The sequence below is a fragment of the Pelobates fuscus genome, chromosome 1, assembly GCF_036172605.1.
Source record: "Pelobates fuscus isolate aPelFus1 chromosome 1, aPelFus1.pri, whole genome shotgun sequence".
NCBI classification, from domain to species: domain Eukaryota; kingdom Metazoa; phylum Chordata; class Amphibia; order Anura; family Pelobatidae; genus Pelobates; species Pelobates fuscus.
Window position 1 is genome coordinate 348,019 of NC_086317.1, and position 15,155 is coordinate 363,173.

At 43.6% G+C, this 15,155-nt stretch overlaps 1 protein-coding gene across 1 annotated transcript in view; it reads right to left on the bottom strand.

Annotated features, from left to right (window-relative positions):
• The window catches only part of RECQL4 (RecQ like helicase 4), a 167,232-nt gene that overhangs the window by 77,090 nt on the left and 74,987 nt on the right, over positions 1 to 15,155 (bottom strand). Inside the window, exons 9-11 of the mRNA XM_063445466.1 lie at positions 10,087 to 10,209; positions 8,141 to 8,233; positions 5,275 to 5,411 (exon numbers count right to left, since the gene is read on the bottom strand). Coding sequence (XP_063301536.1) covers positions 5,275 to 5,411; positions 8,141 to 8,233; positions 10,087 to 10,209 — 353 coding nt within the window. The remainder of the gene's footprint in view (positions 1 to 5,274; positions 5,412 to 8,140; positions 8,234 to 10,086; positions 10,210 to 15,155) is intronic.

Below are 15,155 nucleotides of genomic sequence, written 5' to 3' on the forward strand. Positions count from 1 at the left end.
GGCAGAAGCTTGGAATGAGTAATAAAATATACTCACAAGTATAGAGCAGGACGTACTGCTCTATTAATACACCGTTGGTGGAATGATCCCCACCAAGGACACAATAAGAAATGCCAGGAAGAATAAAAAATGCTTATAAAATCCAATAAAATGAAAATTGGTCCTATAAAAAGGGTAACCAAAAGACTTGTTAAAATACACAATTTAAAACCATTAACGAGTTTCATCTTTCAGGCTTTTTCAAAATGGTATATGACATGGCATGAAGAGTTTATATAAGGATATGTACATTTAAAATTGGCACCAAAACTTAGATCATCCTGTGAAAAACAGATTCATGTTTAATAAAAAACATAAAAAACATGTTTAAAACAAACAATACCTATATAGCTTAATAGATTAGTCAAATATAGACTAGGTGATCTAGTTATATTTTTAAAAAGAAGCCTATATAGTAGGATATTAATAAAAACATGGCGTGCATTGTTTGGAGCAAAGCTCCTTGGGTAATGTAGTTTCGCCGGTCAGCGCTAGCCAGCAAGAGGGGGGCGTGTTTAGGGAAGGGGAGGTGTGGTGAGGGCTCGCTCTCGACGATAATATTAAGCTGCATACACAAGGGGAGGTGCTGGGAGGGAAGCACCGAGCAGTTAAGATATGCCGCTCGCGGATGGGAATGACTGACGGCGGCACGTGATATTCGTGCCGTCGGAGTCAGTGGGCAGGTATATTTAGGGAGGGGAGTAAGAACTCAGATTGCTGCCCAAATAGGCGGTGGGGAAGTAATCAGTGAATGAGGCAGAACGATGTACAATAATAAATGATCATCCACACATAAAAAGAAACAAACAAAAAACATTGTATAAAAGACATTAAGCATGTACAGGAGAAATAGGCAGCTTACTAATTGTAGACAAAGGGTTAGTATTATAAATTATACATAAAATATTAAAAAGACATATCCTTTAAGTAAAATTATATAGGTTTGTAGTATTGACTTGCTGTTAACAGTAACAGTTAAAATAATAAAAGGTTACATAGAGCCAGTATGACAAATATTGATTTTTATATGCATAATTATAAGACATTGTACAGATCAAAGTCTGCATTTATAGGGGTTTTATAGGGAGAGGTATTAGCAGTAGAAAGAGGGAAGTGCTCATGCCATTGTACAGAACACTGGTAAGACCTCACTTGGAGTATTGTACGCAGTACTGGAGACCGTATCTTCAGAAGGATATTGATACCTTAGAGAGAGTGCAGAGAAGGGCTACTAAACTGGTTCATGGATTGCAGGATAAAACTTACCAGGAAAGGTTAAAGGATCTTAACATGTATAGCATGGAGGAAAGACGAGACAGGGGGGATATGATAGAAACATTTAAATACATAAAGGGAATCAACACAGTAAAGGAGGAGACTATATTTAAAAGAAGAAAAACTACCACAACAAGAGGACATAGTCTTAAATTAGAGGGACAAAGGTTTAAAACTAATATCAGGAAGTATTACTTTACTGAGAGGGTAGTGGATGCATGAAATAGCCTTCCAGCTGAAGTGGTAGAGGTTAACACAGTAAAGGAGTTTAAGCATGCGTGGGATAGGCATAAGGCTATCCTAACTATAAGATAAGGCCAGGGACTAATGAAAGTATTTAGAAAACTGGGCAGACTAGATTGGTCTTTTTACCAACACAAATTAATCCATTGCTTCCCAGAAACAGTTAATCTCATCTATCGTGGTTAAAGACAGCCAACTTAGCCAATTTAATATTTTTGGAAAAGCATTTCAAATGATTTCATATTTTTTTTTTTTACTTTTAAAATTATTCAATAGTTTATGTATTTTTTATAAATACAATATATTTTAAATGTTTATAAAAAATCTTAAATATTGGGAAGGCGTATTTACCATTAGAAAATAGAGGATATGAGAGTTATGAGAATAGGCAGAAGCTTAAAGGGACACTATAGTCACCAGAATAACCACAGCTTTTTGCATGTGTTCTGGTGAGTAGAATCAGTCCATTCAGGCTTTCTGCTGTCCGTCAGTCGGCCGGTCTTCGCCCGCCCGCCGGTCTCGGCCCGCCCGCCTGCGCCCGCCAGTCGGTCTCCGTCCGCCAGTCGGTCTCCGTCCGCCAGTCGGTCTCCGTCTGTCAGCGAGTGTCAGCAGGAGGATCAGATTTGGGTGCTGTGGTTTAGTAGAGGGGGGTGCTGTGTTTTTTTTTATACTGTACTTTTTAAAATAAACCTAAGTTTCTATGAAAATTTAAGTTTTTTTTTTTTTTTTGCGGCCCACATAAACTTAAACCTTGTTTATGTGGCCCGTGCCAGACTGAGTTTGACATTCTTGCTGTAATGTAAACACTGCATTTTCTCTGAAAAGACAGTGAAAATGCAGATAAAATGCAGTGTTTACATTACAGCAAGCATGTCAAACTCAAAGTGTGGCACGTGCCACATAAACAAGGTTTAAGTTTATGTGGGCCACAAAAAAAAAAAAACAAACGTGAATTTTCAAAGAAACTTAGTGTTACAGTTGCCTCCAGGCTGGCTGGAAGTTGGACCGTAGAAAAGGATGCTCCTAGCGCTCAAAGGACCATCAGCACCGTAGACACCATAACTACTGCGTAGCCACCATAAGTACTGCAGACTCCACGAACCACCGCTGCTGGGCTGGTATCTCGCCGTCTGCTCTGCGCCCTGGACCTATGACCAGGCTCCAGGTTCCAATAGGCGAACCTCTTCCTTCTGTTGAGCGAAGCAGGATCAGGAACAAGAGCTCTTACAAGAGCTCAGTAGCTAAGGGAGTATGAAGAGCATAGCAACCCCTGTAGTGATTATAGCTGTCCCCTACAAACATGAGTCAAGGCTGCAAGTTAGAGGGTCAGAAGAGGTCTGAGGTGCTGGCACACCCAGCCTGGTTTTTATTACCATTTTGTAAATACAGGACCACCCACAGGGAGGGACAAAACAACCAATCATACACGTACATCATTGAAAACACTCCCAGTAATTACACACAAAATCCTCCCCTCTGTCTGTGATATAATTATGGTTTAACATAATTATCACAGACAGTAAAAATAAAATTTTTACACTTAGACTGTAACTTTAAAACCATACATTCAATCTCCATAAAAATTACATATTTGAACTCAGCATACTTCAAACATAAACACTTCCAAATCATACAAATCCCTCCAGTGGATCAAAAGTTAAGTGGAAGTCCTTTATGACCGACCGCAAGCACAATTTCCTGCCCGAAACAGTTCCATAGATTTGGACTGTGCGGTCGGTCAATTTCATGCAGAAAAACGACTAAGTCCCATCTTCGAACGGGACTTAGTCTCTGGAGCTGAAAGTTCCGTATGGAAGAAGGTAAGGGTCAGCGGTGTTCGTGTATTTGCGCATCCGATTTTAGTATCACAGAATCTTTAGCATACACCGCTGACCGCGTTCGAATGAACAAAGATGGCTGCCGCCACGTGTTCGACTGTCGAATGGCGGCCACCCAGCGGTCGGCAATTAATCTGCAGTAACCTCACAGCCTGGGAGGTAAATTGCCTGCACACTTTAACTTCTGGGTGGTCCGCCTGTGTGGTACTTGGTTCAGTAAGCCAGGGGCAAGTTATTTTACAGGTCTGGGGACATAGTCTTAAAGGAGCATTGTTCACCAAAGTCACAATATGTCCCCAGACGGTTCTTAAAGGGCCATACACACCCAATAAAAGTTCATAAGTTTTTCAGGGGCACAATCTTCCAGGGGCCATAGTCATGAGGAAGGAGGCTGGCAAATAGGCTTCTCCACAATCCAGGGAAGCGGGTCAATTTTCCATTTAAAGGGCCAGTTACAAATAGCGATTTGTAACACTTAGGTTTATTTTAAAAAGTACAGTATAAAAAAAAACCAGCATCCCCCTCTACTAAACCACAGCACCCAAATCTGATCCTCCCGCTGACACACTCACCGACACACCGACAGAGACCGACACACCGACAGAGACCGACACACCGACAGAGACCGACACACCGACAGAGACCGACACACGCACACTCACCGACAGAGACCGACACACGCACACTCACCGACAGAGACCGACACACGCACACTCACCGACAGAGACCGACACACGCACACTCACCGACAGACCGACACACACTCACACATTCTTTTCTTTATTGCTCCTTACCTTATGGAGCCGATGTGGGACATCCCCTTGGGGTCCTTCCTGCTCCTCAATGCCCTCTCCCACGTCATATTCCAGCGCCCGGCTTCACTTCAGATGGCACGGGAGGGAGCAGTGAGGAGCAGGAACACTGAGCTTCCTCGCTGGCCCTCCTCCCCGGCCGGGTAAGTGTTAGCAGAGTAGGCACCTGCAATGTGGGGAAAGCAGGTGCCTACTCTGCTATAACTCGCAGCTCGCCGGGCCACAAAGACAGTTCTGGTGGGCCGCGAGTTTGACCCGCTTGCATTACAGCCAAGTGATAACTTCACTGGCCACTCCTCAGATGGCTGCTAGAGATCCTTCCTGGGTCATTGCTGCCTAAAATGCATCACAACATTCAGTGTCTCTGCATGCTGACACTGAACCTTTCTCATAGAGATTCATTGATTTATTTCATCTCTATGAGGAGATGCTGATTGGCAAGGGCTGTGTTTGAATTGTAATGGCTCTGCCCCTGATGTGCCTCATTGACAGTGTCAGCCAATCCTATGGGGAAGCATTTGTTATGATGTCAGCAAACAGGGGCAGGTCAGAGCCAGAGCTAGCAGTTCCAGACTTGAATACAAGTAAGATTTTACTATATATATGGAGGCAAGATTGGCAATGTGGGGGGGTGAAGAGGAAAGGGTGGGGGAGGACGGCTAGATGGTCGTTTAACACAATAGGGTCAGGAATACATGTTTGTGTTCTTGAACCTATATAGAGTTCCTTTAAGAAAAATTCAGTAGCTTGCCCTTCAGTTTTTGCTCACTTGTGCCATTACAAAGAGAATTTACACCACTGCACATCAGACTGATCCCACCCATAAGGGCAGTCTAAAACTAAAATTCAACATGTTCTCTCAGCACGAGAGACATTTTGATTTGGGGTATAGGATTTTCCCCTCCATAATCTGCGGAGAGAAGCGAGGCGGCTTGGTTAGTTCCTCACCCCCACCACTCATTAGCATTTGGTAGTAAATTACATAGGAACGGTGGCAGTTTTAAAATTTATGGTCTTTTAAAGACACAATGGAGAGCAGCACATATTTTGTTATCTAGCTCAGTTACCTGATCATCCATAAGTGAAACCAGTGGCGATATAACCAGGGTGATACAAGGAGCCCTCTTGGCATACATATAAGCTGGCAGCTGGTAACACAGAGACTTCCCCATTCCGGTTGATAAAATGACCAGCGACGAGAGACCTGTAAAAAATGGCAGTAAAGAATGTCGTACAAGGAAACTGCGGCATGCCAGAAGACTGATAAAATGTCGGATTGTGGCTTCAAAAAGTTTAAAATATTACAACATAGGTGGAAGAAGGGGTGAGGAGGCAACGAATGACACCAAGCACTTGGTGGAGCTCCATGTACTCCTGGAAAGCAAAGTGTTTTTAGGTGACCGGGGATCTCTACCCAGGACTCTGGAATCCCATGGATCAGAAGCTAGCCGCACCCCGCTAAACTTTGGACAACTATCTAATTCGGGCAAGTCCTATCCGGTATGGGCGCTTTTTGGACAGAATGGGGGCTCCAGAGAGACCTTTCTGGGGATGTATGGCATGTGGGAGTGCTCCGTTTTATTAAATGTATTTTTGGGGAATTCCTGTTATGCACTGTGTGCAGGAGATTATTCGTTTAACCGAGACCTGACTCAATTATCTGCCAGATACAGAGATGCCTGGGTGGGCTTGTGTCTTTCTGACTAGAGACCCCATGCTGGGGGTCTGTGTAGAAATTGTTGTGATTTGTCATTAAAACCATCCGAGGGACATCCTGATTTTAAAGTATCTTCACGAGGGTATACTGCCACAGGCCTGCTTCTATCGCTCTATAGATGTATACAGCGTATTAACAAAGTGGGCCCTGCTTCTATCTATGGATTTATATAGGGTATAAACAGAGTGAGCCCTGCTTCTATCTATGGATTTATATAGGGTATAAACAGAGCAAGCCCTGCTTCTATCTATGGATTTATATAGGGTATAAACAGAGCGAGCCCTGCTTCTATCTATCTATGGATTTATATAGTGTATAAACAGAGCGAGCCCTGCTTCTATCTATGGATTTATATAGTGTATAAACAAAGCAAGCCCTGCTTCTATGGATTTATATAGTGTATAAACAGAGAGAGCCCTGTTTCTATCTATCTATCTATCTATGGATTTATATAGTGTATAAACAGAGAGAGCCCTGCTTCTATCTATGGATTTATATAGTGTATAAACAGAGCGTGTCCTGCTTCTATCTATGGATTTATATAGTGTATAAACAGAGCGAGCCCTGCTTCTATCTATCTATGGATTTATATATAGTGTATAAACAGAGCGAGCCCTGCTTCTATCTATCTATGGATTTATATAGTGTATAAACAGAGCGTGTCCTGCTTCTATCTATGGATTTATATAGTGTATAAACAGAGCGTGTCCTGCTTCTATCTATGGATTTATATATAGTGTATAAACAGAGCGAGCCCTGCTTCTATCTATGGATTTATATATAGTGTATAAACAGAGCGAGCCCTGCTTCTATCTATCTATGGATTTATATAGTGTATAAACAGAGCGAGCCCTGCTTCTATCTATCTATGGATTTATATAGTGTATAAACAGAGCGAGCCCTGCTTCTATCTATGGATTTATATAGTGTATAAACAGAGCGAGCCCTGCTTCTATCTATGGATTTATATAGTGTATAAACAGAGCGAGCCCTGCTTCTATCTATGGATTTATATAGTGTATAAACAGAGCGAGCCCTGCTTCTATCTATGGATTTATATAGTGTATAAACATCGCGAGCCCTGCTTGTATCTATCTATGGATTTATATAGTGTATAAACATCGCGAGCCCTGCTTCTATCTATCTATGGATTTATATAGTGTATAAACAGAGAGAGCCCTGCTTCTATCTATGGATTTATATAGTGTATAAACAGAGCGTGTCCTGCTTCTATCTATCTATGGATTTATATAGTGTATAAACAGAGAGCCCTGCTTCTATCTATGGATTTATATAGTGTATAAACAGAGAGAGCCCTGCTTCTATCTATGGATTTATATAGTGTATAAACATTGCGAGCCCTGCTTCTATCTATCTATGGATTTATATAGTGTATAAACAGAGCGAGCCCTGCTTCTATCTATCTATGGATTTATGTAGTGTATAAACAGAGCGAGCCCTGCTTCTATCTATGGATTTATATAGTGTATAAACAGAGAGCCCTGCTTCTATCTATGGATTTATATAGTGTATAAACAGAGAGAGCCCTGCTTCTATCTATGGATTTATATAGTGTATAAACAGAGCGAGCCCTGCTTCTATATATGGATTTATATAGTGCATAAACAGAGCGAGCCCTGCTTCTATCTATCTATGGATTTATATAGTGTATAAACAGAGAGCCCTGCTTCTATCTATGGATTTATATAGTGTATAAACAGAGCGAGCCCTGCTTCTATATATGGATTTATATAGTGTATAAACAGAGCGAGTCCTGCTTCTATCTATCTATGGATTTATATAGTGTATAAACAGAGCGAGCCCTGCTTCTATATATGGATTTATATAGTGTATAAACAGAGCGAGCCCTGCTACTATCTATCTATGGATTTATATAGTGTATAAACAGAGAGCCCTGCTTCTATCTATGGATTTATATAGTGTATAAACAGAGAGCCCTGCTTCTATCTATGGATTTATATAGTGTATACTAGTGTTCATTTCAGTATTCAATAAAACGTTTTGGGTGCCTTTGGTGGCATCTTCCACGTGTTACTAGGTGATTAAATATTTAACTTTGCTATAAAAGATAAATTCTTGATTCCAGCCATTGATCAATCAGAGAGAGGTCACGTAAATTCAGTAAATTAGATGACATTTAAATTCAGGCAATGTTTTCTGCACATCGAAAAGATCCACACATACACTTAACTAACCTGAAAGAATCCTCATAACAGCTTCTTCCTGTCCTGGACGGAAATCGCTGAAACCTAACTCAGAAAGAGCATTGTACACCTCTGCAGGAGTCGCTGTAATGATACAAGAACAATATCACAAACAAGATGTAAAATAATCACATAACTAGAGACATTATCAAGTCACAACAACAACAAAATCATAAATACAGATCCACCTGACCAAATCCTCCCAACACAGCGTAAAAAAATCACACCCACCTAATCCCCCCTCCCCCCACATTGTGCAAATCACACCCACCTAACCCCCCTGCCCCCACATTGTGCAAATCACACCCACCTAACCCCCCTGCCCCCACATTGTGCAAATCACACCCACCTAACCCCCCTGCCCCCACATTGTGCAAATCACACCCACCTGACCAAACCCCCCAACACAGACCAAACCCCCCCCACCTGACCAAACCCCCCCCCACCTGACCAAACCCCCCCCCACCTGACCAAACCCCCCCCCACCTGACCAAACCCCCCCCACCTGACCAAACCCCCCCCACCTGACCAAACCCCCCCCACCTGACCAAACCCCCCCCCACCTGACCAAACCCCCCAACACAGACCAAACCACACCCACCTAATCCCCCTCTCCCCACATTGTGCAAATCACACCCACCTAACCAAATTCCCCCACACAGTGCAAATCAAACCCAAAATAACCAAATTCCCCCCACACACAGTGCAAATCACACCCACCTAACCAAATTCCCCCCCACACACAGTGCAAATCACACCCACCTAACCAAATCCCTCCCACACAGTGCAAATCACACCCACCTAACCAAATCCCCCCCCACACAGTGCAAATCACACCCACCTAACCAAATCCCCCCCCCACACAGTGCAAATCACACCCACCTAACCAAATCCCTCCCACACAGTGCAAATCACACCCACCTAACCAAATCCCCCCCCTCCCACACAGTGCAAATCACACCCACCTAACCAAACCCCTCCCACACAGTGCAAATCACACCCACCTAACCAAATCCCCCCCCCCCACACAGTGCAAATCACACCCACCTAACCAAACCCCTCCCACACAGTGCAAATCACACCCACCTAACCAAACCCCTCCCACACAGTGCAAATCACACCCACCTAACCAAATCCCTCCCACACAGTGCAAATCACACCCACCTAACCAAACCCCCCCACATAATGCAAATCACACCCACCTAACCAACCCCCCCCACACATAATGCAAATCACAACCACCTAACCAAATCCCCCACACAGTGCAAATCACACCCACCTAACCAACCCCCCCCACAGATAATGCAAATCACACCCACCTAACCAACCCCCCCCACAGATAATGCAAATCACACCCACCTAACCAAATCCCCCCCACACATAATGCAAATCACACCCACCTAACCAAATCCACACACACAGTGCAAATCACACCCACCTAACCAAACCCCCCCCACACATAATGCAAATCACACCCACCTAACCAAACCCCCCCCCCACACATAATGCAAATCACACCCACCTAACCAAACCCCCCCCACACATAATGCAAATCACACCCACCTAACCAAATCCCCCCCCACACAGTGCAAATCACACCCACCTAACCAAATCCCCCCACAGATAATGCAAATCACACCCACCTGACCAAATCCACACACACAGTGCAAATCACACCCACCTGACCAAATCCACCCACACAGTGAAAGTCACACCCACCTAACCAAACCCCCCCCACACATAATGCAAATCACACCCACCTAACCAAACCCCCCCACACATAATGCAAATCACACCCACCTGACCAAATCCACACACACAGTGCAAATCACACCCACCTGACCAAATCCACCCACACAGTGAAAGTCACACCCACCTGAACAAACCACCCATTTTATTGATTTCTATTAGGAGGTTACCACACATTATGTACATACCTTGTACCTTCCCATCTGCTCCCAATCCATACAATGGCTGCATTGGAGGTGGTGGAACAGGAGGCTCATACACTGGTCTTATTATATCTAGAGACATTACAGCACCTGGATCATTTGTGGGGGCTGAAATAGGAAAACAAAAAACAAAAGCTTGAAGTTTATTAACCCATTAACCTCTTAACCCCTTAACGACACAGCTTCAGAAGCTTGTCTTACGCTTAATGACAAGCAATTTTTGCATTTTCTTGCTGTTTGCGTTCAACTGCAATTTGCATCTCTCTCGTTTATTGCACCGACACATATTATATACTGTTTTTAAAGGGCTTTAATTTGATGTAACACACATATATATATACTTGTTTATTATCCAAAAAATACAGAAAAAATGCAAAAAACAAAACAATGTGTGCATAATTAGTGCAGGTTAAAGAAAGTAATTAAAATACATTCATTTAGTTGTTCTGATTTACAGAATATATAATGTGTCTGGGATTTTAAGGTTTTTTTGGTAGTTACAGGTCACAAAGCACAAGGAGTAAAATAAACTTTTTTAATGTGGAGCGATTTTAGAATTTGGTATGTTTGTCTTGTAAGCTTAATAGCCATAAAAGAAGAAAAGATTGCCACACAAAAGTATATATTTATATAAAGTAGACACCACAGGCTATTTACCTAAGGTTGTTTTGACACTTTCTACGTAGTCATTTCACCGCCAACCTCTGCTAAATATTGAAGTAAAATTGTGTTTTGGGGGGATTTTGGCAGACAAACTTATAACAAAGAACTTCTCATGTGTATTTTGTAAAGTTGGTGTGTGCTATTCCTGTACAAAGTTTTATTTTGTGTTCAGTTACATCTGCTGAGTAAAATTACACCCCCTTTGTATGTCTTTGGCACTATTTCGTGAAGCTACAGTGCCATATAGGAGACCTGTCCTTTTCAGTATTCACAGTAGAATTTTGAGAGACGGATTTAATGAGCCTATGCTTCCATTTGGGGTATTATAAGAGTTTGACTGTTCAAAAAAACCTCACAAAGGCCTACCATTTGTAAAAGTACACTCCAGGGTATCTCTCTCATGTGGTGCATATTTTGCCTTAACATGCCCCCATTTTTTCACCAATATATGCCAAAGTATGTGGTAAAAAATTATTTTGGGCATTTTTTTTACATACGGATTACATTTTTGCTGGGCATTTTGTATATTTCATATGTGCCACTAAGTTCAAACCCCCCAAATTATGCTCAGCTAAGTCTTCTGAGTAAAATGACACTCCCATTGTATGTCTTTGGCAATAGTTTGTTAAGTTACAGTGCTGTAAAAGAGACGTGACAAGTTCAGGTTTTTAAGTGTGAATTTTCATGGAGGGTTTTGATGCGTCCGTGTCCCAATTTGGAGCACTTGAGCAGGCTACATATTACAACTACACCATAAAGCCATACCATTTCTTAAAGAAGACATCCCAGAGTATTTCAAAAGGCATATTTTGAACCTTAGCATGGGATCATTTTTCCGCTAGCTTGTACCAAGTGTAGTGGTAATGTGGTGGAATCTCGGTAAAAATAAATTTAGTAGGCCGAGATTACCACGTGGCATGTGTACGTGCATATGCTGACGTATCGATCAGTTGGTTGCACGAGGCAAGATACGATCAGTAGTGTACGGAGCATGTGCAAGAATACAGGATATAGTATTCCCCCTCCTCCATTGTGCTGGACAAGCCATGCGGTCAAACAGGAAGTTAATTCTTATTTGTGTTGATTGGTTAAGAGAATGTGCGGGTGGAGCTTAATATGGGAGGAGTTATATGCCTATATAAGGAGCCTGCACTATTGTCCGGGGCTCAGACTTTGCTGTATTTTGGTGACATTAGTCCCTCTGAGTCCCGATCGGTGATCCAATAAAGAATCTCTTCCTTCCTGAAGAAACCTGTGTCCATCTCTCTGTGCTTGGCTTCCGTCAGTTTCTCCGGTATCATTTGGTGCATTGGCCGGGAAGCTCATCGTTCAACGGTAGCTGAGAGGCAGAGGCGTGAGACGGTCTATCTTTGCCCACGTTCTCTACGGCTGCACCCCTGAACTTCTGCGTGGACCTCCCTTCGTCTCGGCGCCACTGGTCTGTTGTCCAGGAGATCATCGGCCTCTACGTGAGAAGTGCTGGGGTGTCCCCGTCGATGAGTGTGAACTCAGGTTCAGGAACGAGGAGGTAAGACAACTGCTGTTTTAGACGGCAGGACCCACTAGGGGTATACCGATTGTGCGGTAGGCCCAAAGGGGTTTTGAATCTGTGTATCTGTCCCCTCTGTCGGAGGGAAGGAGCGAAGGCGCACCGCTCGATCGAACGCTCTTTAGTCAGACCGTTTGATTTGGTTAGTCAGGCGGGGCGCTCTGGTGTAAAATAAGCCCTAGCCGGACACCGGTGTCTTGTCTAGACTAGCGTTCTAGGGTGTATATTTTGTTCGCTAGGTCGGAGGGACCGGGAGACTAAGCGGCGTCTGTGTAAATCCGGTTCGCTAGTTCTCATCCTATCTGGGCTAAGTGGGAAGGCGTGTAAATTTGGAACCCACTAGACTTTTGATAGTACGACTAAGAGGCGTCTGTGTAAATTCGGTCCTCTAGCTCGTTGTATAGTGCGACTAAGAGGCGTCTGTGTAAATTCGGTTCTCTAGCTCGCTATATATGTGGTGATTGGGCAGTGTGGCTAACCAAAACGTATGTAGATTGTTTTTAGGTAGTCCATTCAAGGTACTGGCCAATAGTTTAGTTGGGAATTGTAAATATGTTAGCGATTGTTTAGTAAAGTGTATATCTTGTTAGATAGCGCGAGCTCAGCCGTCTAGCGAGAGTGTTAATAGTGTGTTGCTGTATTATAGTGCACGGTACCATAACCCTGTATATTTACTGACATTGTATAATAAGTACTAATCATTGTCGTCCATTGCATGTTTAACACCATAACCACTAATAATTGTATTGTGACCTTAACTTGTGCTTTGACCTATGCTAACAGTACTGTAACCGCTATTTGTAAAAGACGATGTTACTGGGGTGTGTTATAGACGGGTAATTCGTATATAGAGAATTATAGCGTGGGTGACTGTATAGTTACGCCAAAGGGCATAATATTGATTATATAGTGACTGGTGTAACAGCTGTGTATGTACGGGAATTCCCTGAGTGTTTATTGTTATTGTGTACGTTTCACTTGGTAACCGTACCACGTGGTGCTGTTGCCAGAGGAAACGGGTGTGACTGTTGAATAGTACGCGTGTATAGTATTCGTTGTCGACGACGTTCCATTGTTAAGTATGGGTGCGTCGCAGTCAACGATTCCGGATCCCTTAGGTTGTATGGTGAAGAATTTTAAGAAGGGATTTAAAATTTGTGATTTTGGGGTAAAGATGTCTCCTGTACGTTTGGTCACTTTGTGTACTAGGGAGTGGCCTACTTTGGTTGCGGCATGGCCGCCACGTGGCAGTTTGGATCCAACTCTGGTACAGCGCTTACACGTGGCTGTATCAGGTAGGCCTGAACTTTACGGCCAGTTTCCTTATATTGACTGTTGGAGACAGGCCGTAAATGACTCGCCAAAATGGCTCCAGACATGCCACGAGGAGCAGTGTCGCCTCATGGTAGCTAGGACTTGTTCGTCCACTAGGACTGGTGTTAGGCCCATTTTGGACACGCCCCCTGAGTCCGAGATCCCTTTGCCGCCCCCTTACTTTCCGTTAAGAAGAAGTGACGCAAACGCAGGAAGCCCTGCACCCCTCCCCTCATTACCCTCATCCACTTCCGCTTCCTCCTCCAGTACAGGATCCACCCCCCCTCGTACTAAATCTCCCCTTCCGGAACCAGAACCCACCCCCATTAAAAACGAATATCCTGATTTGGCGCCACTTCAGACTTCCGGTCAAGCTTCATCTAGCTCGGCTCGAAGTGTTTTATTTACGACCTTTTCACAAAACCAACCTCCCACATCCCCATACCCTATCTCTCCCCGACCGGAACTCATGACTGACGCCTCTCTACGTAGCCCTATCCAAACCCGACAGTTGACTGGTGCCCAACAATTAAAGCATTATCAGATGCCTCTTCGCCTAAATCCCGGGTCAGCTTATATCGATGCCGCAGGTCAAATGGCACACGCTGACCCAGTCTTCGTATATGTCCCATTTACCACTACCGACCTTTTAAACTGGAAGACCCATAATTCCTCGTATACTGAGAAACCACAAGCCATGACTGATCTGTTCACCTCAATAGTACAGACGCATAATCCGACATGGGCTGATTGCCAGCAGTTACTAATGACTTTATTTAACAATGAGGAAAGGACAAGAATAAATCAAGCAGCCATTAAAGCATTAGAAGATAGAGCCCGTGCTTTGAACCAAGCTAATCCAGCAGCATGGGCCGCAACACATTATCCCAACACTGATCCCGATTGGAACGTAAATGGTGCTGATATGGTTCAACTCAGAGCCTATAGAGACGCTATAATTGCTGGCATGAAAGCAGGAGGAAAGAAAGCCATTAACATGTCGAAGACAGTTGAGGTGATCCAGAAAAGCGATGAAGCGCCCAGTGTCTTTTATGACCGATTATTGGAGGCGTACCGCTTGTACACCCCCTTTAATCCGGAAGACGCAGACAATTCCCGAATGGTTAACTCCGCCTTTGTCAGCCAAGCATACGGAGATATTAAGCGCAAGCTACAAAAGTTAGAAGGGTTTGCAGGTATGTCCATCACCCAACTAATGGAGGTAGCTAATAAGGTTTATATGAACAGGGATACAGAAAGTAAGAAAGAGGAAGAGCGCAAGATGCGTAAAAAGGCTGATATGCTAGCGGTAGCGATCGCAGGCGTAGATAGACGGGGCCCAGATAGAGGCGATAGTAGATGGAATGAGGAACCTCTAAGTAAAAATCAGTGCGCTTACTGTAGGGAAGAAGGGCATTGGAGAAATGAGTGCCCGCGAAGGGAACAGTCTGAGAGAGACAGACCTAGGACAGGTTATGGAAACTTTAGAGGCAGAGCGAGAGGTAGAGGAGGCCCCGGAGGGAGTAAT